Source organism: Colias croceus, chromosome 22, assembly GCF_905220415.1.
Source record: "Colias croceus chromosome 22, ilColCroc2.1".
In the NCBI taxonomy this organism is placed as follows: Eukaryota; Metazoa; Arthropoda; class Insecta; order Lepidoptera; family Pieridae; genus Colias; species Colias croceus.
Window position 1 is genome coordinate 5,409,901 of NC_059558.1, and position 27,401 is coordinate 5,437,301.

At 33.1% G+C, this 27,401-nt stretch overlaps 1 protein-coding gene across 1 annotated transcript; it reads left to right on the forward strand.

The window, feature by feature from the left end:
* Nucleotides 1-644: 644 nt before the first annotated feature.
* On the forward strand, nucleotides 645-25,184 carry LOC123701676 (PHAF1 protein CG7083). The gene is made up of 11 exons (XM_045649170.1): nucleotides 645-827; nucleotides 14,730-14,812; nucleotides 15,379-15,506; nucleotides 17,157-17,316; nucleotides 17,695-17,790; nucleotides 19,095-19,245; nucleotides 20,031-20,233; nucleotides 21,199-21,323; nucleotides 21,669-21,858; nucleotides 22,875-22,970; nucleotides 24,524-25,184. Exons 1-10 carry the CDS (start codon nucleotides 764-766, stop codon nucleotides 22,959-22,961), a joined length of 1,287 nt encoding a protein of 428 aa, XP_045505126.1. The 5' UTR covers nucleotides 645-763; the 3' UTR covers nucleotides 22,962-22,970; nucleotides 24,524-25,184.
* The last annotated feature ends 2,217 nt before the right edge of the window (nucleotides 25,185-27,401 follow it).

A 27,401-nucleotide genomic window follows, 5' to 3' on the forward strand; every position in this document is an offset into this window, starting at 1 on the left:
TTTTCGTAAAATGTTAAACAAAATAAATTAAGTGTCAAATTTGGCTATTCATTTGCATTTCACGTAAAACAATTCGAGACGCTCCGCTCGCTGCGCTCGCTCCGCTCGATTGTTTAAAAAAAGTCTAACATAACCTAACCTAACTTGTTTCGAGTTCGGAGTGTTTTTTTTTTTCGTAAAAAGTTAAATAAAATTAATTACTCTATTTAATGGTTAGAAATGTTGTACTTGAAATGAATCACACTAAGCAGGTGCTGTGTGTCAGGTTGACATTGACAAAACAATAAATATGCGTAACAAGAACAAGATGGAGTAACTTTCTATAGTAATTTTACGATTTTCAAAAATTCGTAACTCAAAAACTAAAAGTTTCCTTGGTGTGAAATTTCAGATTTAGGTTCCATAGGACAATAGCTAACCATAAAAAAAATTACGACTCTCAACTCTACGCCCTATAATGTACAGTTTAGCCAAAACAATTATTGGACTTGATACAAATACAGAAATAAAAAAAAATGATACAAGTACAAAATAATCAGGAAATAAATATGTACTGATAATATTTATATTCTAATGTTCATTACGACCCTGTCGGAATACAATCAGCTGTTTGTAATGACAGTTCCCCTGACAAATACAAAATGGTTGAAAACTAAAGTTGGCAAACAAAGAAAGGCAGCGTAATATCGCGTTTTATCGTGTAAAAATAATTTTATTAAGTGAAAGTTAGTTAGTTTAGTGTATATAGTGTGTTTTGTGCACAATGCTGGATTTAGAAATCATCCCAGAACGTTCCCTGGGCTGTGATGCCTGGGAGTTCGTATTAGGTGAGCTATTCACGTATGTTTTTAATTTACGTCAAGATTTTGCGTTGTATTCCGAAGGGATGCGTCTTACGCAATGATTGTTAAAAGTACGTGAGATTCAAACTTAATTTCGCGTATAAAAGAACATTTCGAAATGGGTATCATTGATTTTTTAATCGCTCAAGTATCACGGGTGCGTCTTTGTTTCGACTTGTTCAATGTTTATTTTTTTTTCTTACACTTGACCATGAAAACGGTCATTTGGCGTTGTTTTCATGTTTATTCAACTATTTTTTAAATGGATTAATTTTATTGTTGTCATTCCCGTTGTTCGATTATCTTTAATGAGCGTAATGAGTTCTACATTTGAAATAATATTTTTTTTCTTTATGATGCATCGTGACCTGATTATGTGTTGTTATGTAGCACGATTAATGTATGAAAATTAATTATTAACTTGACATAGTTGTGTGGAATCTCTAATTAAACTGTATTCACAGTTGTATTTATAGAATTGTGGTTTTTAAATCTAGAGGGTTTTTTGAATGTTTGTTGATACTGTACAAAAAGCTTGCCATTTTCATGCTAGTAATAAATTATTATAAACTAGCAGCTTCGCTCGCTCCTGTGGGATTTCCGGGATAAAACCTGTCCTATTTCCCGGGGTAAAAAGTAGCCTATGTCCTTTCTCGGGTATCAAAATATCTCTATACCAAATATCATACAAATTGGTTCAGTAGTTAAGGCGTGATTGAGTAACAGACAGACAGACAGAGTTACTTTCGCATTTATAATATTAGTATGGATTACATTTACTTTCTGTGTTAGATAGCCCATTTATTGAGGAAGGCTATAGGCTATACATCATGCTGAGACCAGCAGTGGAGTGATGTGGGTAAAACCGTGGGGCACAGCTAGTTCTATACTAAGATACTTAGATGGATATATACAATTGTTTGTTATTCTTGTCAAGACTCCTGCTTTGTGTATTCTCATAAAATCACTTAATCCATAGAACAAGCTGTTGTTCATTTATCTGAAAACGATACCTCTGGTTATAGCTAGCAATAAAGTAGTTCTTAGTACTTAATAAAAAACACACTCTGAACTTCAATAATGTATTTTTAACCTTATATTATTTATTAATAGCTTTCCGCCCATGGCTTCGCCCGCGTTTTCAAAGAAAAACCTGCGTATATCCCGTTCCCATGGGATTTCCGGGATAAAACCTAGCCTATGTGTCAATCCAAGTTACCCTCTATAATATGTGTGCTAAAGTTCATTGAAATCGTTCCAGTAGTTTATGCTTGAAAACCATAAATACATACATAATTACAAACCTTTCCTCTTTATAATATAAGTAAATATGTATAGATTAGCTAATAAAATGTCTAGGACATTTACTAAATAGTTCATTAAAACTATTTTCTCTACATCTATTAAATAACACATTTTATCAGCATATCAAAATTGTTTTTTTGCTATCAGTAATGCCGTCCTTGAAATATGTAAACATCTTGTAAACAATAAACTACAAGGAATAATAAATATGTTATTGTTATCTTTGCTTGGAAATAACTATTTTTGTAAAATTTCCTATCACTGCAATTTATTTATAACTAGCTTACCGCCCGCGGCTTCGCCCGCTTTGTCCAAAACATAATAAATTATATACCTTCCTCTTGAATCACTATTTATTAAAAAAACCGCATCAAAATCCGTTGCGTAGTTTCAAAGATTTAAGCATGCAAATTGCAAAAGGATATAGGGACAGGGAAGCGACTTTGTTTTATACTATGTAGTGATGATAGGACCACAGTCAAGCCTCTTAAAAATATACATTGCAAATTATAAAATGTGAGTGATACTAATATAACTAGGTAAAAACACTTCAAAAAAACATTTTATTACTCACCTCACTACATAGTATAAAACAAAGTCGCTTTCTCTGTCCCTATGTCCCTTTGTATGCTTAAATCTTTAAAACTAAGCAATGGATTTTGATGCGGTTTTTTTAAATAGATAGAGTGACTCAAGAGGAAGGTTTTTAGTATATAATTTATTAGGTTATAGACAAAACGGGCCAAGTCACGGGTGCTTATCTAGTACACTATAAAATGAATCAAAGTACTTTTAAAATTTAAAGTTTCTAATCCAAAAAGCTTAGATTGTGCGTTTTTTAGATATAGGCTCTCACCGCTGAGCTAGCATCCCTACTTAATTTCATTATTTATTTACCCACAGAGTATCCCTTTACATAAAACAGGAAAGCTCCCAAATCTAATTTGAACATAGTGACTAATACAATATCCTTATTGAGTGTGCTGCTATTTATCACCCAATTTACAAAAAGGACAAGGCTTTAAATTTGACTGTATTTTGTATTTGTGTTACCTAAGAAGTTAGTATGACCGCCTCCTTGGTACAGTGGTTGACGCGTGAGCGTAGAACCGAGGGGTCCTGGGTTCGATTCCCGGTAGAGACTAAGAAAAAAAAATGTCTCGGTCTTGTAGGACACAGAAGGCTGATCACCTACTTGTCCCTAAAGAAAATCGATCAGTGAAACAGATGTATGCGTAATGCATCTGCCCCTTACCCCACTACGGGGACACGGGACTTCACTTACTTAAGAAGTTAGTATGTTTGACTGGGTGAACCAATTTTGACAATTTTTTTTTATTTGAAATCTGGTGCCTTCCTTGTAGTCCTGTTTAAATGTTCTAGTTTTGACATTTACACGGCGGTTTAGTATTTTGTTAAAAATAATTATTGATGACAATTGAAAACATCCATAGTTGGTACTATTAAATAGTTAACAATAAAATGTATTGTGAACATGATTAAGCTCTTTCTAAACATGGTTAATCTTTGTTGTTAATCATTAATTGCGTGTTATTTATATGACGAATATTTCTTTTATTTTTGATATACACCAGATGTGTATGGATGTGTATGACAATAATGCTTAACAATGTTGTTATTCCGGGGAATTATTTATTACGCCGCAAATTTTATCGTAATAAAATTATTTATTTTATTATTGCAATATAGTATTGTTATTGTATTTTAAGTCAATCTGTTCAAATAAAATGTTGTGTGTAGGCTTGTTTTTAATGTTTTTGCATTTATTAAATTAAAACAGTTGTCTGGGTTTCTTACAATTAATGAGAGCGCATTTGAGTGCAATATTTGAGTAAATGTTAAATGTATTTTTTTAGCATTTATCGTTTTTATTTTATATTTTATTTCTTATCTGTTTTCCAGTAATGTCCGAAAATCTTCGAGAAAGTGACTTTGTTTTATACTATATAGTGATTAAAAACACTTATATACATAGCTATAAACCTGTTTCACGGTAATATACGTGTATATGTAACTATAGATATATTTAAACATAATAATCGTGTGTTGACAGCTTATCCTACAATCATAAAAAAAATAATTATGTAATTTTAAGCCGATTCGCAGTTAATAGCCGCAATCCGCATGTCAACGCACTTTTTGCGTGTTATCATTGCTTTGTAGTCATAACAGAGCGTAGTATTTGGAGATAAGTGGACTACTAATCGTGATTTAGGATATTAGACTGTAAGTTGATGGATAGAAGTCCATTTTGGGGTGCACGGTGGGATCATATGTTTATCGTAAGTGGTTAAGCGTGTGTTGTTTGATTATACTGCGTGTAGCCAAGTCCTAATATGCTCGAATTAAGATTTGTGACTGATATTTAATTTAAAAATGACTTAAAAACGTTGGGGTCTAAATTTTTTTGTGTAGGTATGGTGCTCTTTTGGCAAGAAGTTTTGGAAGAATATTTTAATTTGCTACATTTTGATTCCGAAACACATTTATAATTAGGTAGGTATACCTATTACCCATAGCAATGCAGTCGTGTTTTGTTATGTTTCTTAAAAAACTGCTCGATTTTTTTTATTATTATTATTTGGTTTTTATAGAACTTACCTACCTATTACAATTTTTCTTAATGTTCATAACTAAAAAATATCATGTTAAGCATACTACGATATCCATTATCTATCTCTAGAAATCTTAGTCTTCTTATACGTTGTTGTTTTGTAAAAAATATAAGCGCTGATATCGCCAAGCTTATGTAAGATTAAAATTTCTAAGAAAAAGTATGAAGTTGATAAAACGTTTTTGTATAGAAAAATATTATGTTGATGACATTGCAATTGTTTTGAAAACCAATAGGTTTTCAAAACAATTCAATCCACAATAGTGGATCATGTTTTTTAAACTTTATTTCTTGATAATTAAGAGCTTCTAAATTGGAACACTTCTCGTTAATTGGTAAAGAGCAGAGCTCAACAAGCCAAAAAATATAAAAGTTTTGACGAATGGGCTTTGGAAGTCTATGCAAAAAAAGGCTAAAATTCTAGAATGCTTTTCAATCCGAAATATTTTATAATTTCTGCCTTAGATTTCTGCAATTTAGGAAGCATTCTCAGAAACTTCAAGTTCCGACATGGAGACAAAAGACCTTCCTATGAAAATAATTTGGCAATTAGAAGATATTTTTCCAAATACCCTATTAACTGTTTAAAAAAATTACTTCCATTTGCCAAATTATTTGTATATTTTATCTATATAAACATTTTTAGTTACACGTGTGACCCTTCATCGTAACCCCGGGGGGTCACAATATATAAAAAAACTCATTTATAAAGTAAAAACAGGTGAAGCATTAAATACGTCAATTTAGTTATGGATGGGTTTCGTGTTATGGCCACATCAAGAACTTTTACGAGTCTAGGGATTTACGTTGTGGCAACAAAACCATCTGTAATATTAAATATCGTGTTCGTTACGAAAATTACTTTATAAGGACAAAGGGTGAATATATTATGCTTGAGCATTGGCAGCTTTATTGCAACAACTTGACTATTGGGAACATATCCAATGCCTCAAGGGCCTAGAGAGTAGACAATAGTTCACAGTAATTAATGGTGAACCCCTAAAAAGTTTCTTGAATAAACTTCTTCTATGGATATTGGTATATCAGCTTTCACCACCTAAATCTAAAAACAGATCTGAAAAAACTTTTCAAATACATATATTATCAACTACTTATATCAAAAATTCACGATCTGATAAGTTGCCAGTGGTGCTCAAACTTTTATACCACAATGTTAAGTTTTGTATTCAAAAAATATTTCACGAACTTCAAATAGACTAGGAGATAGGCACATGAATAACCCAGCCGTTAAATGCATAAAACTATTTTCAAATGTCTACTGACTCACCAAAGACTGTATTAACAGTTGGATCGATTCGTGAGTAGCATAAGGCATATGTAGGTCATATTCAAAGCCTATGTATGAAAAGTACCTCATTCACATGTAGGGCTTGCAGGGAATTTAAAATTCAATACAATGAATAGATTTGAACAATCACCCCGTTGCTTCGGATTTTTCCAGAACCAAAATGGCTATGTTTTTGCCCAATTTGAATGGAGACAAATAACTATGATAAACGGGTCTAGTAAATAAATTATAACGTTAAGCACATTATGCTGAATACCCAATTCAACATTCAGAATGAAGACCGGTCTAAATTAGTAAATTGAAATAAATCCTGAGGCATTCAAGTTTGAAAGGAAAAAGATCAGAAAAGTTTAGACTTGTCTGAACTTGTAGCATTTGTAAACAGAGCAGAGTTTGCTCGCCTCCAACTGGCTTCATTTTTTCTATAACCAATGAAATCGCTTTAAACTGCTAACCACACACGATCAAATAGATATGCAACAAAGGGCTCGACAAAAGATGTAACGGTGCGATATATGAATATAATAGTGTAGTACTTAACCCGTTTGCTTTAATATTAGTCACTGTTTTGTAACAGCTTTGTTCATCTCAATGACCCTTTTCAGTATTAAGGTCAGAGATTTCAATCCTTTCTTAGTGTGCAGCGGTTAAATTATCTTGAATTAAAATATTTTTTGTCTTTAATTCAAAAGCTGCATGTACCTACATTTATTCTGATTTTTATTCGTAGAGGACGGTAAATAAAGGAAAACAGATACATTTACTTGATGTTACACAGTGTATAAACAGTGGTACATAATATATGAATTAATGCCCAATGAAAAGCAAGTCGATAGATGCATGGATTTTAGAGCAAGGTTTAACGGTTAAAAATGTCTCCATTTTTATACATCGTTATCCATAAAATTGTTTGCTAATTAGTCAGTACTGAACGATGTTTATTGTGAACCAGCCGACCCTGAACTTCGTGCTGCTTCATGAAATTTCTGCATAATTTTTTTCTCGTGAATTTTTACGATGCTGATAGTTGTCGTGCTTTTCAGAGTGTCTTTTCAACAAAAGATCGTATAATCGGGATAGCAGTTCTTCACTACATACCTAGGTAGTATTAATTATAAAACAAAGTCGCTTTCTCTGTCCCTATGTCCCTTTGTATGCTTAAATCTTTAAAACTACGCAATGGATTTTGATGCGGTTTTTTTTAAATAGATAGAGTGATTCAAGAGGAATGTTTAAGTATATAATTTATTAGGTTTTAGACAAAGTGGGCGAAGCCGCGGGTGGTAAGCTAGTGTATCATAAATGGTGGATTTCTGTAGAAAAGTTTTCCCTAATGATATAAAATAATCGATATAATGGCAATGCAGTCGGAATATTGGTGTGCAATTAACTATTAACGAATGAAGTGAGCGTAACAAAAACTATTGATAGCAATGATGTTTAATATAAAACGTACTAAATTGACAAAGGAAACTGTGTGAAAGTAACTTTGTTGTAGAATTAATGGGTCTATGGTCTATACTCTATAGTCTATAGAATAAACCTGAGTGTAAATTTGTTTCTTTAGAATTCAAAAATAAAATTGTCCTATCTTTTTCGTCAGGAAATAGAAGATAATATGAATTAAAATAAGCTACAATTTACCCAAGTTTACGATTAAAGTCGGCTAATTCTGCCTTTATATCGAAACCCATGAAGACAACCATCTGGAAAATTCTACCAGGGATGAGGGACCGTATATTTCCAGTCAGTTTACGCCGTGAATTGAACTGACTGGCAAATTCATATAATACCATAATTAACCATGGCTGGATATTGCGATCATAATTGAATTTGCCAGTCAGTTCAATTCACGGCCTAATCTGTCTGGAAATAAGAAGTAGGTAATAATACAGCCCCTGATACTTAAATACACCTTTAAAACGATCAATAAGTATGTTAATATGAAAATGTGTACAGCTGATGTCCTCTATATTGCATGCTAATGATATTTACATTGGTGTTCATGGAAAATGAACAGCTGTTCGGAGACCTTTGATTTTGCAGGTGTCGCATGCCCTTTGCTGATCTTTTGTGTCATTAAGGTTCATTTGAAATGATTGCTTTGGTGGGTTATAAGGTCATGGTGGTGATTAGTAAAATATGTTGGTAAAATTTAGGACTTTTTAATGTGGCGGTTTTGGGTTTCAATTGTTTTCATGAATTAGGATTTAAGGAACAAACCTTTAATCCTAATTCATGAAAATAATAATTAATATAATTAGTAATTACTAGCTGCGCTCCGCGGTTTCACCCGCGTGGCTCCGCTCCTTTGGTCTTTGCGTGATGATAATATATGTATAGCCTTCCTCGATAAATGGGCTATCTAACACCGAAATAATTTTTCAAATCGAATCAGTAGTTCCTGAGATTAGCGCGTTCAAACAAACAAACTCTTCAGCTTCATAATATTAGTATAGATTGATATTGAATTAACAAAATACTTAGTTAGGTACTTCTTTTTTTTCCTAATAGGACTAAAATTTAGTAATTCAATTTTTTGTGATAATTCGAAGTACATAATATAATAAGATAAGTTCGATTCGGGTCGATCTGGGCAAGGGGTCATTCTCACTCAGCAGCATTTCGATGCAACGGTAAAAATTTTCTCGACATCATAATATGCAAAGGTGATGTACGGTACAAGTTAAATTCATAAGTGCATCGTTTTTATTTGATTTTTTTTTTGCATTTTATACACAATCAGTGTATTATATATAATATATATACAGGTATATTATTAGCATTACAGGTATATTTATATTTTATCCCTAAACAAAGCAATCCAACAAGAACATTATTTAATAATTGTAATTAATATAGAGGTAAAGAATGTAAATGTTTATGTAAAAACTCGGCACGAGTAACATTAAATAAGTAATTTTGTTAAGCATGTTCTTAATGTACAAATACGAGCACATCAAAACTATATCTATACATATAATAAAATCGTAGGAAAGTCAAAACTGTACATTGAATATTTTTTTAAAAGAATACCTGGGCCGTGATCTATAATCGATATAGAAGCCAAAAACATAGTTTTTAGAATTTTTGTCTGTTTGTCTGTTTGTCTGTTTGTCTGTTTGTCTGTTTGTCTGTATGTTTGTCCGAGCTAATCTCGAAAAGTACTGCATAGATTGACTTCAAATTTTGCATGAATATTACTAACAGGTCGGGTGAGGCTATAGGCTACATATTATCAAGCTATCACCTACGGGGGAGGAGCTGTGAACCTTTATTTTTCTTACGTATTCCGTGTATTACGACAGCGTACAATCTAAAGACTCATGTTTAAATGTTGGTTTCGAGTAAGCCATGCTATTATCTAGCTTTACAAAATAAAAACTATGTCATTTACGTAATTTGGGCAGAGAAACAGTTTAATGAATTTATTAGTATAAAGACAAATTAGAAACAGCGCCATCTATTAAATGTTATAAAAATCAAATCAATTTACACGTTAACTATTGGAAATTAATAATCAAATGACGCATATATAAATGTTGTTTGACAATATCTAGATTGACACTATAAAAATTATGCCATTTAAGTAACTTGGGAAGAGAAACATAGCTTAAAGAATGTAAGTTGTATAATGTTAATTTTGTAACAGCGCCATCTATGAGATTTCGTAAAAATTAAATCAATTTACATGTTAACACTACTGAACACAATGTTAAAAATTAATTATTTAAATATAATTATGTTATTTATTTATTTAACTCTTTAACCCATATCTTCCGTTCCCTATAAGATATATTTCGTGTAAATAATAAACTACATTTTTTTTAAAGTGAGGGTACTTAGATGTTTATTATTTTAAGTAAAAATAGACACCATTATCTACAGTTAATCTAATGATTGTGTTCCAAAGAGTATAATAATATATTGTTGTGTTCATTAGTTACAATTTTTAAAATCTTCGTGTTTTATAAATTTACTAGCTTACCGCCCGCGGCTTCGTCCGCTTTGTCTAAAACCTAATAAATTATGTACTAAAACCTTCCTCTTGAATCAGTCTATCTATTAAAAAAACCGCATCAAAATCTGTTGCGAAGTTTTAAAGATTTAAGCATACAAAGGGACATAGGGACACAGAAAGCGACTTTTTTATACTATGTAGTGATATTTATAAAGCAATTGAATGCCATAAAACCAAAAATATCAAATGCAATCTTCGTGTTTTGTGAATTTTCACCATCATGCGTTCCCACAAAAGGTAAGTTGTTACTTACAGGTATTTATTGAAATGAAATGAAATGAATGATTCTTTTATTATTTTGAGGTGCATTGGGAACAGAAGTTTTTGATAAAATTTTATTTGTAAGTAGCTTTTTTTATAGATTTACAGTTAACTTTTGATTTTTTTATTCAATGCTAATAAAATTATATCACCTTTGGAAGACGATTTCTGCTGATATTTTTACTACACCACTTGAAAATTGATGATTTGATGATAAAGACAGTAGCAGCGAGGATTAAGTGGAAATTAGTAATCATCCGCTTCGTCAATTTTTGACTGAAGTTAATGTCCAACGTCCAATAGTTCAATCATTGGAAGTATCTCGGGAAATTTTGGAGGATATTTTTCAGGAAGGAGAGGAGGGGCAGCCAACCACATATCAGACTACTACGTTTTAGTACCGAAAAAAATTATTTTATTTAATACCAAATGAAACGTAAATTTTGCACTCACAACTTTACAAGTTATGTTTATATTTTGACTTTGCGGTTATCTGATTGTAATATTTATCGTTATGGCTATCGACGCGACGTACCGACCGTACTGGGATCAGAGTAGGTACATGATATACAGTTCATCATCCAGGATTGCTTAGAGCATTTTCACACTGAAAAAGATGTTTTCTTTGAATCGTAGTTGCTTCATTTATTTATTTTTAATCATTTTACATAATATGTTTTATATTTTATAAATATATCATTTTCATTATTTAAGTAGATAAAATAAATTATGTAACGGTTTTATAAGAAAACACATTATATTTGTTAGGCGACGGTGATTTCTTCCAGGCAAAAGATATTCATCAGCTCAATAAAATTGAACAGTATGTTGTTAGTTATTCTTTAGATTCACAATTGTAATGAGTCCAACAAAACCCTCAAATTTTTTAGTAGAGTTGAGCAAGATAATTTGAAAAATGTGCCGTGTTAAGTATTATAGAAAAGGTTAGTTCGTTGGTAATTATTATTTCTTCTTCATTTACATGTTGTTAGTAAAAATAAACTTTAACTAACAGTCAAAGTAGTCAAAGTATATTTTAACTAATACTACTTAATATCTATTATAGTCATGTTCAGTATTTATCTGTATTATTATTGCTTGACAATTATAAAACAAAAATATATTTTCATGTCGTATACCAAATTATAAACATGTAATTAGCTGGATTTATTTTTACACACTCACAGACTTATATTTTATGTTAAATGTTAAAAGAGTGTTAATATGTAGTGTAAATCATAATACATTTTTTCACAATTAAAAATAATCCTTTTTTCTGATGGTGTTGGCATTGAATTAAACCGCGCTGTCGTTTCGTTCACAAAAAGTGATGTTATGAGGAGCATATTCGGTCCTCATATCATAAAAAATCTGTGCGAAAACAATAAACATGTGTGAGGCCCTCACGGCAGATCGGAGCGGTCTGACGCGAAGTGGGGACAGCGTTGTCACTGTATCGCTCTAGCCACGCTGGTCAAAAGACTTATTCGTTAGTTCAGTTTTGTATTAAGGCCGCTGTGACATCCAACCCGTGAGACAACCAAACCCGGTCTCCCCTACTATCCCGTGAGACCGAAACCTTCACTGAGAGGGTATGACGTCTCACAGCTGATCGCAAACGGCATATTGTACTATCCCGTGAGACCGAAACCCTCACTGAGAGGGAATTTCGTCTCACTACTGATCACGACAGTCATATTTTATCTCGAGAATCTGAAACTTTACTCAATATGAAGACCGTTTGACAAATGATAGGGTGCATCATAATAAGATGAACATGAGCATAAGCAATGACTAGAGTAGGGACGCGAATATAACAATTATATGAGACAAGAACGATTAATAAGTTTGTTTAATGAAAGATTAAGAATTGAAACTATTCGGTCTCTGGAAACGTACGAATAGCGAGAGGCCCGTCTTACTGCAGACAGATTTCGTAATAGTCTTAATGTCTTGAGGTAAACAATCTACGAATTCGGTGGTGTGGTCTGACAAATATAAAAGTGGGTTTGCTTATAACCTCACAATTGATTACAGATCATCTTCTGTATAGGCGATATTAACGTAGTATATGTTCTTTTTGTTATGCTTTAAAGTGTAGTAAGGCGAGTCGGCTTTCGTTTGAAGATACACCGGAACCTTTGAAATAACTACTTTTAGAGGAACATACTGTGCAATTAGCGTTTAGCTACTATTATGTATTCTGTGGTGCAATGTAAACTGTTATTAGACAATATTCGCTCTTAGTAGTAGTGCGTTTCAAATGATCCTTTGGTGCTCAATAATTATTATCAGAAGATCCGTTCATGCTTACTTTTAAGATACAAGGTCAAGTTTACCATTTGATAGGATCCCTTTTGCCTGAAGGCCAACCTAAGTTTGTTTAAATATATTTTGTATTCGACTACAACGAATAGTGGAATACAAGAAATCAATATTTCTCAAATTTAAAACTGAACTCATTTCACAATTTTAGAACAGGTTAATTCGTATGTATGCAGTTTTAAATCGACATTAGAAGCTTTTCCTCAAGATGGTGATATCGGCACTCAGGAACTCCCTGGACGTGTTATAACGCCCAGGCCACAGTATTACAATTTTTCCTACAGTAGGGCGACGAATGTATGTTCGCATAGCAACGGAGGGGAACTCGCGGGGGTCAAGTGACGCGGGCCACGTACCACAAACATGCTTAGTTTGTGGTATCGAGCGCGAAAGATAGTCATCGTGTTTTTAGTAAAGTTACTATGTAAACTATAATTTAATACTTAGGTACATATTCTATAATGGTGTGCTCAAACTGTTAATCTACATTTAATTTAGATTATTATTTGATACTAAGTAATGTAGAATTTAAACCACATTCATGTTTTCTTCAGATTTTAAGATTTTCTTATCAGAGTGTTCAATTTTAATGTAGTTAAATTTTATAAGAGACAATAATTAAGAAAATTTTAAAATAAAGTGTCACGTATTTTTTTAAACAACGAATGACGAAAAACGACCTAATCGCGGACGAAGTCGCGGGCAACAGCTAGTTCATAAATATAGGTAGCATTTATGTCGTTAACATTTATAAGGAGGGATACCTTAACAATTTTTATTTAAATTATAACTCAGTTATGTATAATTTGTTGATTTTTGAAGCCATTTTGTTTTTTTCCAGCTTTTTTTCGGTGCTTTTTTTTTCAAGCACAGGCAAATAAAGAGTTTTGAGTTTCCACACATAACAATTATATGACTCAAAGGACGACTAAGAAAAAAAGAGCGCGTGTGCCGTGCACATGTATCAGAAGTGAAACTTCTTTGGCAAGATTTAAAGATGAGTACCATAATCGTCGCCTTACTCGTGACGGTATTGCCATGATGCGACCTTGAAAATTTACTCTCAATGCACTTAAGAAGTTTCAATGATAATTTAGTTCGTCTGGCTACAACTAGTGTTAAAAAATAAAAAAGAACTTTTGGCGACAATGAGATTCGAACTAAATGCAGCCTTGTGATACTTAGTATCAATGATCGTAAAAATAATAGCTTTAGCACTAGTTGATTTTTAAAGTATTTTAATAGTGTGCAGTAAAAGATACAGCCAATAAAATTGTGTGCATTAAACACATTGAGTTTCTATTTAAATAATCCCAGACTATCTTTAACCATACTTAGAATTTTAATGCAAAAGGAAATAATTCTTTCATAAAAAAAAAAATTAACCGACATTCCCAAAACGACGAAAGGTTCCCTATTCCTAGATCGTAGAATATATATTTTTTATGAATAGATAATAAGAAACAAAACAAAAAAAAAACAACAATTTAATCACATTAGAATAATATGTACATCTACTTAATTAAATTTACCCCTAATTACTAAAGTATAGTATGACCGTATAGTACCGACCGTATAGTATTGACCGCCTCCTTGGTACAGTGGTTGACGCGTGAGCGTAGCACCGAGAGGTCCAGCCCCCCGCCCTTGTCAAGTGGCTTTCTGTTAGCGTAGTATCTACAGCTTACGTCAATCTCATACATTCGTAGTCTATTCTATTGAACGCTACGCTAACAGAAAGCCACTTGACTAGGGGGGCTGGGTTCGATTCCCGGTGGAGACGAAGAAAAAAAAATGTATCAGTCTGGTTGGACACAGAAGGCTGATCACCTACTTGTCCCTAAAGAAAATCGATCAGTGAAACAGATGTATAATGCATCTGCCCCTTACCCCACTACGGGGACATGGGACTTCACTTTTTTTACTAAAGTATAGTAAGTTATGTTGTTACATAGTTTTAGTCGATTATATCTAGCCATTAACAACAAATTATACAATTATCTCAATAATTGTAACTCTTAATTGTTTCAGGAATGCATTTCTCTCAAGCCGTTGCGATTATTCAGAGTCAAGTGGGCACAATCAGAGGAGTCCAAGTACTTTATAGCGATCAGGTGAGACACAACACATTTACATACTATAGTCATTAGTATATTGATGGAGTGATATGTACTTGGGTTGTAGAGAATACATACTGACAGGGTTTTAGTTTTGTGAAATAATTTTGTAATGAAATATGTTAAAATAGATAACACGGAATAAATAATAAAATCATTATTTTGCCAAAACATTATAAGTACCTTACAAAATCTATGTACATTGACTCTTAAACTAGAAGAGCTCTGTATCAGAGAATATAGATGATTTTATTTTAAGCATCGTAAAACTTGATGAATTTCGAATAAACGTTAGAAATATGTGGACACCGTTTTAGTTTTCATTTAATACCTTTTACTGTGTGTTGTTTGCAATGAAAAAAACATTAAGCACTCAATTTTTTTTCATTGTAAACGACTACGCCATCTAGTGCTGAAACTAAGTAATACACATTCTAAGCTAATAAATAATACTGTAGAAGTAGTAAATTCTACTTCTATTTCCATAGACAAAATAAAAAGCTATTTAGTGTTAAGTAAAAAAGATTTATTAAATAATATAATAATACTTCTCTCTCTTTCAGAATCCGCTCGCAGTAGATTTAGTTATCAACATGCCCCAAGACGGCATACGGTTAATATTCGACCCGGTGGCCCAACGGCTGAAGATAATAGAAATATATAATATGAAATTAGTTAAACTTAGGTATAGGTAAGTATCTGTTTAATTACCTACCACTTACCATGACACAATAGAATTATAAAGCTGACTACTCACACACGTCTGCCGCAGGGGCAATCTCGGTTGCACGGCGGTTGGAGCAATTTCATCTGTTCTCTAAATTGCCCCTGCTTGCTTATACACATCACTATTAAGGAGGCAGTAAATGGTAATCTATGCTATTGCCAAAGAAGGAAGGCTCATGATTTAGTTAGATCGTTTGTAAATAATAAACTACATGCTATAATAGTTACTAGTTTACTTCATAAATGGGTGATAAATCCTGTCACTACAAAATTCAGTATTCCCTTAAAATCGAACTCAGCATCCTTCGTCTTATATGCCAATACCAAAAATTGCACCAATGAGGCTCAGGGGCCGTATTATGACCTCTTATTTCCAGACAGTTTACGCCGTGAATTGAACTGACTGGCAAATTCTTGTTTTTACGCTATAAATGGTTTATTATGCTATAGAACGAATTTGCCAGTCAGTTCAATTCACGGCGTAAACTGTCTGGAAATAAGAGGTCATAATACGGCCCCTGACCAACGATATCATATCAAATCATTTAACACAGTAACTGTATATCTGTTTTACTATGAGCAAAAAACAACTAATGCAAGATCTAGCTGAGTCATAACGGCATGACCTTTAACGGCGAATGAAAGTAATCAATTTCAAGTGTTATATTATATTTTTTGCAATAATAACATTGCACGTAACTTTGGTTTTTATCGTCTTTGCGTGGAGATGGGATGTAGGATGTTTACGTTTTTCAATTGGATCATGTTAACGGTTATATTCTAGATTTTTTTGGTGACGTAATGTCTAATCATGCAAGGTTTAATGGTATGCATGATTTAATGGTTGGCTACATTGTTTTTTCTTCATTTAAATCCAAAGAGCGTTGATAAAAATAGACTTGATGACAATCTCCAGTTCTGTAAGAAGCATCTTTAAATCCACAATTTACCAAAAACATAGCCTTCCTGATTGTTAGGGTTCTGTATTTCAAAATGAAAACAGCCACACATGAGAACAACTAGGTACCTCATCTTTTGCAGTTTTAACGGACAAACTTTTTAAGTTTTGTTTATCTTTATTGTTTTCTATTACCAATTTTCGGTTATTTTTTATCTGATCCTTAGAATTTACCTACTTTTTTGTATTTTTTTCAAACTCAAACTCAAACATTCATTTATTCAATTAGACTACGATTCGGAATACAGTATCTATGGAGAAGCCATTGTTGCTCTTTTAAAATCATGTCAATATTACTTCTATTTGTTATTTTTTTGTACCTTTACCTTATAAAGTTGTGTTGTTGTACCTGTTGAGTAGTGCTTCTGCCGTCACGTCGGGGTCACCAATGTGGAGAAGTACTTCTGCCCCCAAGGTTGCCAAATAATAATGCCTTTTCTTTAATCACTTTATTACTCTTCACGATACATGTGTTGTTTAAGCTAGCCGTTATGCACTACTAAGTTACTGACTCTAATAATAATTATTCTAATAAATCTAAAAAGCGTCGGGGAAACAATGTGGACGCACACATATACAAAAAGCTCGATCAGCGAATTGTACATGTGTGTCCCTGCACCTCCCAATATTTTAACACCTTATATTTCACGTTTCCAGCGGCATGTGCTTCAACTCGCCGGAGATAACGCCGTCCATCGAACAGGTGGAACACTGCTTCGGCGCGACCCACCCGGGCCTGTACGACAGCCAGCGGCACCTGTTCGCGCTCAACTTCAGGGGGCTCACGTTCTACTTCCCCGTTGATAGCAAGTTTGAGGTGAGATTTTTTTCCCCAGCATATATGGTGTATGGTGTTTGTTAATTGACTGGGGTTCCAGCGGCTTGGCGTGGTCAAACATAATTTACAGTTGGCATACGTAATATGACGTAGGCAAGAGAAATCCCATGGAAATGAGATTGGATTTATCCCATAGAACCCCATGTCATAGCCTTCCTGATTGCATGGAAAGAGGATTCTTAAAGCAACGCTATTTCGACGGCGTCTTAACAATCCCGCAAGATAGATAATAATTGAACAGTTGTCACAATTTGATACCATTTAACCCAAAGCTAAAATAGAACAAGAATATTTGTTAAACGGCTAATTCATAATACGAAAAATAAATTATAAAGTATTTTTTTTCCTCATTTTCAGCCTGGATACGCGCACGGTTTGGGTTCACTACAATTCCCAAATGGTGGTTCACCAGTAGTGTCAAGAACTACCATTTACTACGGATCACAGCATCAGGTAATTTATTTATTAAAGCCATAATCATAATTTCTTAAAACTAGATTTATTGTAGAATATTCTGAAAAAATTAAAGAAGTGTGTAATTTCTAATTTAAACATTGATCGATGAACATGATTGATACAATATTTTACGGCCTGTGATCGATTTTTTTTTATTCTTTATAAAAATTATACAATGTTTTTTACAATCAGCATGACAAATAAAAGACAAAGACGGACAATTTTATTTAAATTCACACAGACACAATAGATAATAAAAAAGAGCGTGTGAGCCGAGCACACGTGTCAGAAGTAATACTACTTTGGCAAGATTCAAAGATACCAATATAGTCACCTTACTCCATGATGTACTTTATGGTACCACGACGTGACCTTGAAATTTTTTCTCCTTGGAGTTTCACTTAAAAAAACGCAGATTTAAGCAAACATCGGGACAGACAAACAGACAGGGAAGCGACTTTGTTTTGTTATATGTTACTCATATTCATATAGACATGTTTATAATAATACCTACCTATTAAAGGATGAAAGTCTATATCCAATATCACAAACTACTGATTAAATACTGGATTATAAGTTTATCGAATGAAATCTTCATAAAATACTAATTAATTAATTACATAAGAGAGTCATGTGTCATCAGATAAAATAGCAATAAAAACATAAACACTTGAGTCATTAAATTATAATAAAATAATCAGTGTCCATGATTCTATCAGCTGTTATAATAATGTAATTTAAATCGATTATATACAGTATACACCATATATTTAGTTGCACGATTATATTATGTTAGTATCGTCGTTAATATATTGTGATCATGAATTTAATGAATTTTAAAATATGTTACATACATTTTTTAGGTTTAATTACTGCTGCTTTATTAGATTATTTAGAATTACTGAATAGTAAAAAAGTTAATAACAAAAACTCTTGACGATTAATTTTAGTACAAAATAAACACAGTACATTTAATAATATACAATTAGTTACACTTTACACTTACAATCAGATACACTTTACACTTACACCAATAGGTGTAATACACTTTACACTTACAGCTATTGGTTTAAGTGAAAAGTGGAACTGATTTAAAGTGAGTGAAGTAAGTGATTGTTAGTGAGTGAAGTGCTGTCATAGTCTGAAATTTTTAGGTCTCCTTTTACGTGTTGTCATAGTTAGTTTTAAAAGCTACAACTTATAGTAATGAGTTGTGTTCTAGGAGTACTTTTACGTGAATCTCTATGGTTTTATAACAGCACTAAGTATTTTTAATCTCTTGTGTATTTTACCTATTTCAGTTGACAAGATCAAGTAATGGAGGTCGCTGTTCAGCACCACTAGCTGACTTACCTCTATCGTGTTACCGGCACCAGTTGCACTTGCGTCGCTGTGACGTGCTGCGTACAGCGACCAGCACGCTTGGCCTCCGCTTGCATATATACACTGAAGGTGGGTAAGGGGTCAGATTATAGTGGACATTATGTTTATCAAGGCATGTGTTTAGAAGGAATTGTCTCTATCGTATTACCGGCACCAGTTGCGTTGAAAGTGAACATCTTTAAGATGCAATGGGTCAAGTCAAGGCAAAATATCTATAATCTGTATTGATGTTATATTTTATATTTTAATTTATTTATTTTAAACACATAGACATTTAAAAATAAGTTACAGCAATGACATACAAATAGTACAATAATTATTCTTAATACCTGCAACATATGGAAAATATCACACCAAATATTTTTTCTACGACAAATATTTATTATGCTACTTATTCATTGATTTGGGACTTCATTTACTCTTTTTCAACAACAAAATGTCTCATATATAATAATAAATAATAATAAATATCTTTATTTGCTCAAATGTGGTTTACAAGTTATTACAATAAGGAAAGTACAACACATTCGCCAGTTACATTCGCATGCAAACATAGTTTTTAAATTAATTAAAATTATATAAACATTAATTATTATAGTTTAGATCAATTTTCTATTAATTATTATACATGTCAATGTTTACATTTATCACCCAAAAAGTCCCTTAAATTATAAACATTTTTGCTTATTAGCCACATATAAAGTTTTGTCCAAAACTGTTTTGCGTCTAATTTCTTTAAATCGTCTGGAATATTATTATGTATTTTAACACACATAGCATGGCAGTTTTTTGAGTACAAAGATGTTCTAGGCTTATGGTCAAGTATATGTTATAATTTTACACCCCGTTTGCAGGCACCCGTGCGGGCGAAGCGCCCGCAGCCCGGCGGCGCGTAGTACGCTTCGGGGACAGCTGCCAGGCCGTCTCCAGAGCCCTAGCGGCCCCCGCACGCCTGTACTATAAGGCAGATGATAAGATGCGTATCCACCGACCAACCGCCCGTCGTCGCCCACCGCCCGCGTCTGATTACTTCTTCAACTATTTTACTCTGGGGCTGGTGAGTTTATACACACACACACATGCAAACACACGCCTACACACACATGCAAACACACGCCTACACACACGCAAGCACGCACATTACACACACGCACACATACACACTATAAAGCAGATGATAAGATGCGTCCACCGACCGACCGCCCGTCGTCGCCCACCACCCGCGTCTGATTACTTCTTCAACTATTTTACTCTGGGGCTGGTGAGTTGAAATAAATAAAGAAAATATATATTTATTTAACTTAACAAAAAACATTTAAAAACTAAATAAAATATGTAATAAATGAGTAATAAGAGAAATAATAAATGGCGGCCATTTTAAGGTAAACTCGACACGCACGCGCTTGTCGAGTTTACTGAGAATACAAAAACTCGTACACGAATACATACACGTATACATACGCGCAACTTCGTACACGTATACAAAAAACATTTAAAAACTAAATAAAATATGTAATAAATGAGTAATAAGAGAAATAATAAATGGCGGCCATTTTAAGGTAAACTCGACACGCACGCGCTTGTCGAGTTTACTGAGAATACAAAAACTCGTACACGCATACATACACGCAACTACGTACACGTATACATACGCGCAACTTCGTACACGTATACAAAAAACATTTAAAAACTAAATAAAATATGTAATAAATGAGTAATAAGAGAAATAATAAATGGCGGCCATTTTAAGGTAAACTCGACACGCACGCGCTTGTCGAGTTTACTGAGAATACAAAAACTCGTACACGTATACATACGCGCAACTTCGTACACGTATACATACGCGCAACTTCGTACACGCATACATACACACAAACTGCTACAAGTGTACATTAGACATACATATACCTATAAACACGCACGCACACAAAATTAAATACTCTTTTATTAATTTGTATACACAAATCGTCAATTGTTTAGCATACAAATATTAACAAAACTAATCTATAATATATCTTCCAGGACGTGCTATTCGATGCGCGCACGCATCAAGTGAAAAAGTTCGTGTTACACACAAACTATCCGGGACACTATAACTTCAATATGTACCACCGTTGCGAGTTTGAACTCAACGTGCAGCCAGATGAGTGAGTAAATTTTTTATTATAATATGTACGGTATGAAATAACATATTTGTATTTGAATTTATAATAAGTCATATCTTTAATTTGATCAATAATTTTTGATGTTTGTGTAACTAAAATAAAATCACGTCGTGTTCTTTTATATCAACGCTACCTATATATCTATCATGTGCCAAAAAAGATAAGAGACAAACACGCTAATGTGCATCATTGCGTACATTGGATTGACTATTTCTATTCACTCCCACTCTTCATACTTTTCCGCCTACGGCACTCTTTTTCTAATCTCTAGAGGTCAATGACCTAACTTTATGATAATATATCATTCAATTTGTTAACTCTGCACAGATGCGAATCAAACACGCTAGTGGAATCCCGTGGCGCTGTTTGCATAACCGCGTACAGCAAGTGGGAGAGTGTGTCCCGCGCACTACGTGTGTGCGAACGGCCCGTAGTACTGAACCGGGCGTCTTCTACCAACACCACCAACCCGTTTGGCTCCACCTTCTGCTACGGGTACCAGGACATCATATTCGAGGTACTAGGATATTAGGAAATTTTATATTTATAAATCACTACTAGTATAAAACAAAGTCGCTTTCTCTGTACCTATGTCCCTTTGTATGCTAAAATCTTTAAAACTACGCAACGGATTTTGATGCGGTTTTTTTAATAGATAGAGTGATTCAAGAGGTTTTAGTAAATAATTTATTAGGTTTTAGACAAAGCGCGCGAAGCCGCGGGCGGTATTAGAAAAAGTTCGATCACGAGGCGGAACTCGAACCCGCATCCTTTCACGTCATTCCGGGGCGGATGCCTCACCAACTCAGCCACTCGTGACCCGCCTGAGCGATCGAATTTATTCTATTCTTCCAGTTTTCTGTGTCTAAGGGATACACCGCGCCATCTATCATTAGGAAATTGATATTGGCAATTTTTGGACAGTTTTAGTGGAAACTAGCTTACCGCCCGTGGCTTCGCCCGCTTTGTCTAAAACCCTGTTAAATTATATGTATACTAAACGCATCAAAATCCGTTGCGTAGTTTTAAAGATTTAAGCATACAAAGGGACATAGGGACAGGGAAAGCGACTTTGTTTTATACTATGTAGTGATATTGGTAAGTCTGGGCAATAGTACAGTTCGATTAAAACTTAATGGAGGTTCGGAAGTTAGCTGCGAGTGTTGACAATCCCGCTGATACCCAAAATTGCGTATTGCGCATCCGGAGGTACAATTTTCCGAACCGCCATTAAGTTTTAATCGTACTGTACCACTCTGTGTACACGCGAAGTGTTAAATACTCTGAAATGATATTTTAATTTTTGACGATTGAAAGGCGCTTTGACAAGAAGTTCAGTTGAATAAATTAATGTTTAAATTTAAGAATATTTCAGGCATTTGTATCTTCTGTCGCATAAGAAAGAAAGAAAGAAACATTGACCAATAAAAATGTACATTGTTTTTAAACTCAAACTTTTATTTATTCAATTAGACCTCTTCTAGAAGCACTTTTGAATCGACATTACATTACTTTTAACATTTTATTTTACAGGTGATGTCGAACAACTACATAGCGTCGATAACTCTGTACCAACCAGAGGGCACCCGACCCCAGTACGCGGTCAGCTCTATCGCGTGACACGATAAGGTGATTATTATTATATTATGTCCTTGTTGTATAATAACTTAAAAAATAACGTCTAATTGTCAGAAATATACCAAATATAAATCGGACCAGAGGCTTTTAAATAAAAAAAAAATCATCATCAAAATCGATTACAATTACAATTACGGGTTAAAAGTTCTCAGGTAATAATAATAATAATATAAGCTTTTATTTCCTTACTTTTACAAAAATTTACACTTTATCTTAATACTAAATACTTTATATAATAAAAAAAAAAATCTTAAAAGTAATATAATTATGTTTATTGTTAGTAATGTTTTAGCTATTCTATGTTAGTATTTATCTTATTCTTCTATATTGTAAGGACCGCTTTGTGCGGTGAAAGCCTCCTCCAAAATTTTCCATTTCTGTCTATCATTAGCCAGTTTTATCCATTGATTCCCCGCTACATCAACAATGTCATCTTGCCACCTTTTATAGGGTCTGCCTCTTTTTCGGCTCCTGTCCGCTAAAAACCAGTTTGTAATGATCGTTGACCATCTTTCATCCTTTTGCCTTTGGTTGTGTCCTGCCCATCTCCATTTTAATCGAAGAACATGATTACCGACGTCATTCGCTTTTGTTACTTTCCTTATTGATGTATTTTTTATATGATCTTTTAATCGAATATTCATGTAGCTTCTTTCAATTCCTCGTTGGCAGACTCTTAATTGGTTAAGAGATTTTTTGGTCAGCGGCCAGGTTTGGCATGCGTAAGTAAGACATGGTAACAAGCAGCTGTTCATGGCCTTTGTCTTCAAGCGTACTGGTATCGGTCCTTTAAATATGTCTTTCATAGACCAGTACTTGTTCCATGTCATAGATATTCTTCTTGATATCTCTCTCTCTGTGCAGGACTTAAATGAAATAAGGTGACCCAGATATATGTACTCATCTGTATATTTCAGTTCTTTTGTGTCTACATATAAAGGTATTTTTTGTCTGTTTGTCATAATTTGTGTTTTGTCGTAGTTGATTTCTAATCCTGCATTTCTGCTATGTTCACTGAGAGTGGTTAACATTGACTGAAGCTGAATCGGGCATTCTGATAGTAACACTATATCATCTGCGAACCGTAAGTGGGACAAGTATTTTCCATTTATTCTTAAGCCTTTGTCTGCCCAATCAAGTTTCCTAAAGATGTTTTCAAGTACTGCAATGAACAATTTTGGTGAGAGTGGGTCCCCTTGTTTAACACCACGTTCTATTGGGAAGGGTAAACCATTTGTGTCCAACTTTATCCTTGCATAGTTTTCTCTATATATTTCTTTTAGAAGATTGATGTAGCCAGCCTCTAAACAGGTAATAAACCCCGAAAAAATACAGTCTAATTCAGAACCTCCTTTTGTATTGAAGTAGGTTGATAAACAACATTTTTTTTTTTTATTAGTTACAGGTAGTAATTGTGCGTCCAATATACCATATTTTTGCTAATTCCGAGAATAATGTTATTTAAGTATAATTAAAAAAATATGTGTTTGATGTAATTAAATAAAAAAAACATTTGTTTTGCTAATTCAGTTTATTTTTCACAGGTTAAACAGATAAATGGTAAAAAATACAAATCCTGAATGCCAGTTTGACAGTCAACAAGCGACACGACAGTGTTGCTACTTCAAAAAAACAATTCCATCGAACTTCTGGCAACAACAATACATATCCCCGAACTAAGCCAACCTAAGAGGAAACAGTATTTAACAAAAAAAATGTGATAAAAACTGTGAAAAAAAAACTACAAAAAAAAAGTGAGTGACCGATCTCAAATAGTGTGGAAGTTTATTTAAAACCTTAGCAAAAATTGACAGTTATATAAGTTTATTTTTTAAATCAAGTGACGGACGATGGTACAGAAATTTCTGGATATTTTAGTCAATTGTGTTCTCTTTTGAAATTGACAAGTTTCCAAAGTATAAATAGACTGTTGTAAATATCGGAGAATATTATGATAATTATTATATTGTAAATTGACGTATTTTTTCTAAAAATAAAACCCAGATCGAGTATGTCGGTGTGACTATTGTGAAAAAAAAATGTGCAAAAAAATATTTTCTATGCACCACAATAATGTGTTTATAGATATAGATTATAATTTATGTAAAATAAATTCATAGATAAAAATTCTTGTCTTTTCAACTCTATCATTGGAATAAAAAATCATCAAATCATTTTTTTTATTATATTTTTTACATTATGGTGCATGTATATTTTTAAGAATAATTGTCTATGAATATATTTAACTTTTTTATTATAAGTATCATTTATAATTAATTAATGGTTTTGCTATTCGATTTTTTCACAATTTTTATATTATTAATGAAATCGAAGAGCCGAGTTCGCTTAAAATAAATAAATTAAAATAAATATCTACTTATTCGTTCGCTATGCGCAATCTCGTATGTATGTTTGTGTGTATGTTCCGCTTATGTGCTATTGTCACAAATAATCGTAGTTTATTTTCTTTAATTATTAAAATGTAAAGCTTTTCACATTAGCTTCGTGCACGACGTTATAAAATATGCGACATTTTTTGGTGTATTAGACATTACATTTATTTTGACCTATCGGGTGTATTTTTCCTAAAAAATAAACTTCAAAGAAACCGTAAAAATCTTTGTTTTTGAAATAACATCAAAATTTAAAAAAATATTGGCACCAAACTAAATTTTTAAATTATTAAGTATTACTGGAACGTTTATCAAATTATTTAATTTCTTAGCGGTTTTATTCGCCAAAGATATGATAAAATGATACGCACAGATGATAAACGTACAGTTTTTTTTTAAGAACATAATATTTATATAATCATAAAATAGTTTTGTTCTTATGTCATGTCTCTTTTGTCAGTGTTATATAAAAAAACTTTAACCAAAAATTAACCTAACGCTGTATCAACTGTATAAGTTTGGAACTATCTCAAAAGAAAAAACGGTCAAGTGCGAGTCGGGCTCGGAAAGGGTTCCCTACAAATTAGCGAAAAGAAATTGCAAAAAATTTGGTCACCCATCAATTATTGATGTCTTAGTAATAGGGTTTTTTAGCCTTTGGATACGGGACCCTAAAACGTTATCGTTGTATCTCAATCAAGATTTATGTAATTCATGAATGTTTCGTTTACGCAATAATTATCGTCGTGTACGAAAGCTAATTTTACTTATTATAATCTTAATCCTATTATTGATGAGCATTGAAATTCGAATGATTTTCTTCGTTTTTGTATCTATGACAATGGCATTCTAATCAAAAATTTCGAAAAATAATGAAAATATGGCCAGTTTTCAAACTGTTAAAACGGTTACTCACGAACGTTGGAACAATCTCGGCTGCACGGCGGTTGGAGTAATTTCAGCTGTTCTCTAAATTGCCCCTGCTGTATAGGCAACATCAAGGAGCCAATTAAAACCGGCTACTCACCTACCTGCAGCAGGGGCAATATTGGAATTGCACTCTTGTTTGGCTCCTTAATTGTGATGTGCAGGGGCAATTCAGAGAATAACAGAAATTGCTCCGACCGCCCTGCAACCGAGATTGTTCCAATATTGCCCCTGCTGCAGGTAGGTGAGTAGCCGGTTTTAGAATGCGTGGGAGTTATTAAAGTTAGATTGTATTCTAAAATAAGACATTTCTCATATATTTATAACATTTCTGAGGTGATATGGTGCAAGTGAAAACGCATGTTAAAGATTTCAATAAAAGAGCTTATAGGCTACAAGGCTTAACAGGCGGGAAGGTTGTGATAATTCATTTTGTTTAGGACAATATAGTTCCGGTATGGCAATAATGTTAGGTTGATTTGGAGTTTGAGATTCTTTTGAATTGAACCTGAGACAATAAAACGTCTGCTCTGTCTTAATTTGAACATAATCAATTATTTTTAATATAATTTCAACGCTACATATTATTTATGTTTGCACAAGTATTGCGTGATTGTTAGTGTAAGTGGCTGTGGTGCCATACAAAAAAAAAGGAAAAAATTGACAAATAATACATTAAAAAAAGTATTAAATGTAAGGTAGCGTACGCCACCCCTTGTTAGTGTGGTACGGTTTTCTATATGTCAATTTTTTTATCGTTTTTTTTTAAATCTTCATTGTATCTTATTATTGTATAATACTCATTTACCAAAATATACCTCACTTTTAATTGTATGAAAATGATAATAACCATGTTCGTTTTATATTATAATAGTCGAATTCCGTACAAACACTGACAAGTTATGTAATGATAAATAATTAGCTTATTTTGTCTCGCTGTGGCTTGTACTCGTCACAGCTTTGTCACTTTATTCATAAGGTTATTTGTATATCAATTATGTCAGCCACATTTGGTAGAAATGTTTTTTACGCTGGCGACTCCATATTGGGTTCCGAACGTGTGTCATTTAATTTTAAGGTTTAAATCATGTTGCCATTACAT

Bases quoted from the DNA above. Each gene is read 5' to 3' on its own strand.
- LOC123701676 (XM_045649170.1), top strand. From the start codon at position 764: ATGCTGGATTTAGAAATCATCCCAGAACGTTCCCTGGGCTGTGATGCC. The intron at 20,234-21,198 runs GTGAGTTTATAC...TATATCTTCCAG, and splicing joins ACTATTTTACTCTGGGGCTG to GACGTGCTATTCGATGCGCG. The intron at 21,859-22,874 runs GTACTAGGATAT...TTTATTTTACAG, and splicing joins ACCAGGACATCATATTCGAG to GTGATGTCGAACAACTACAT.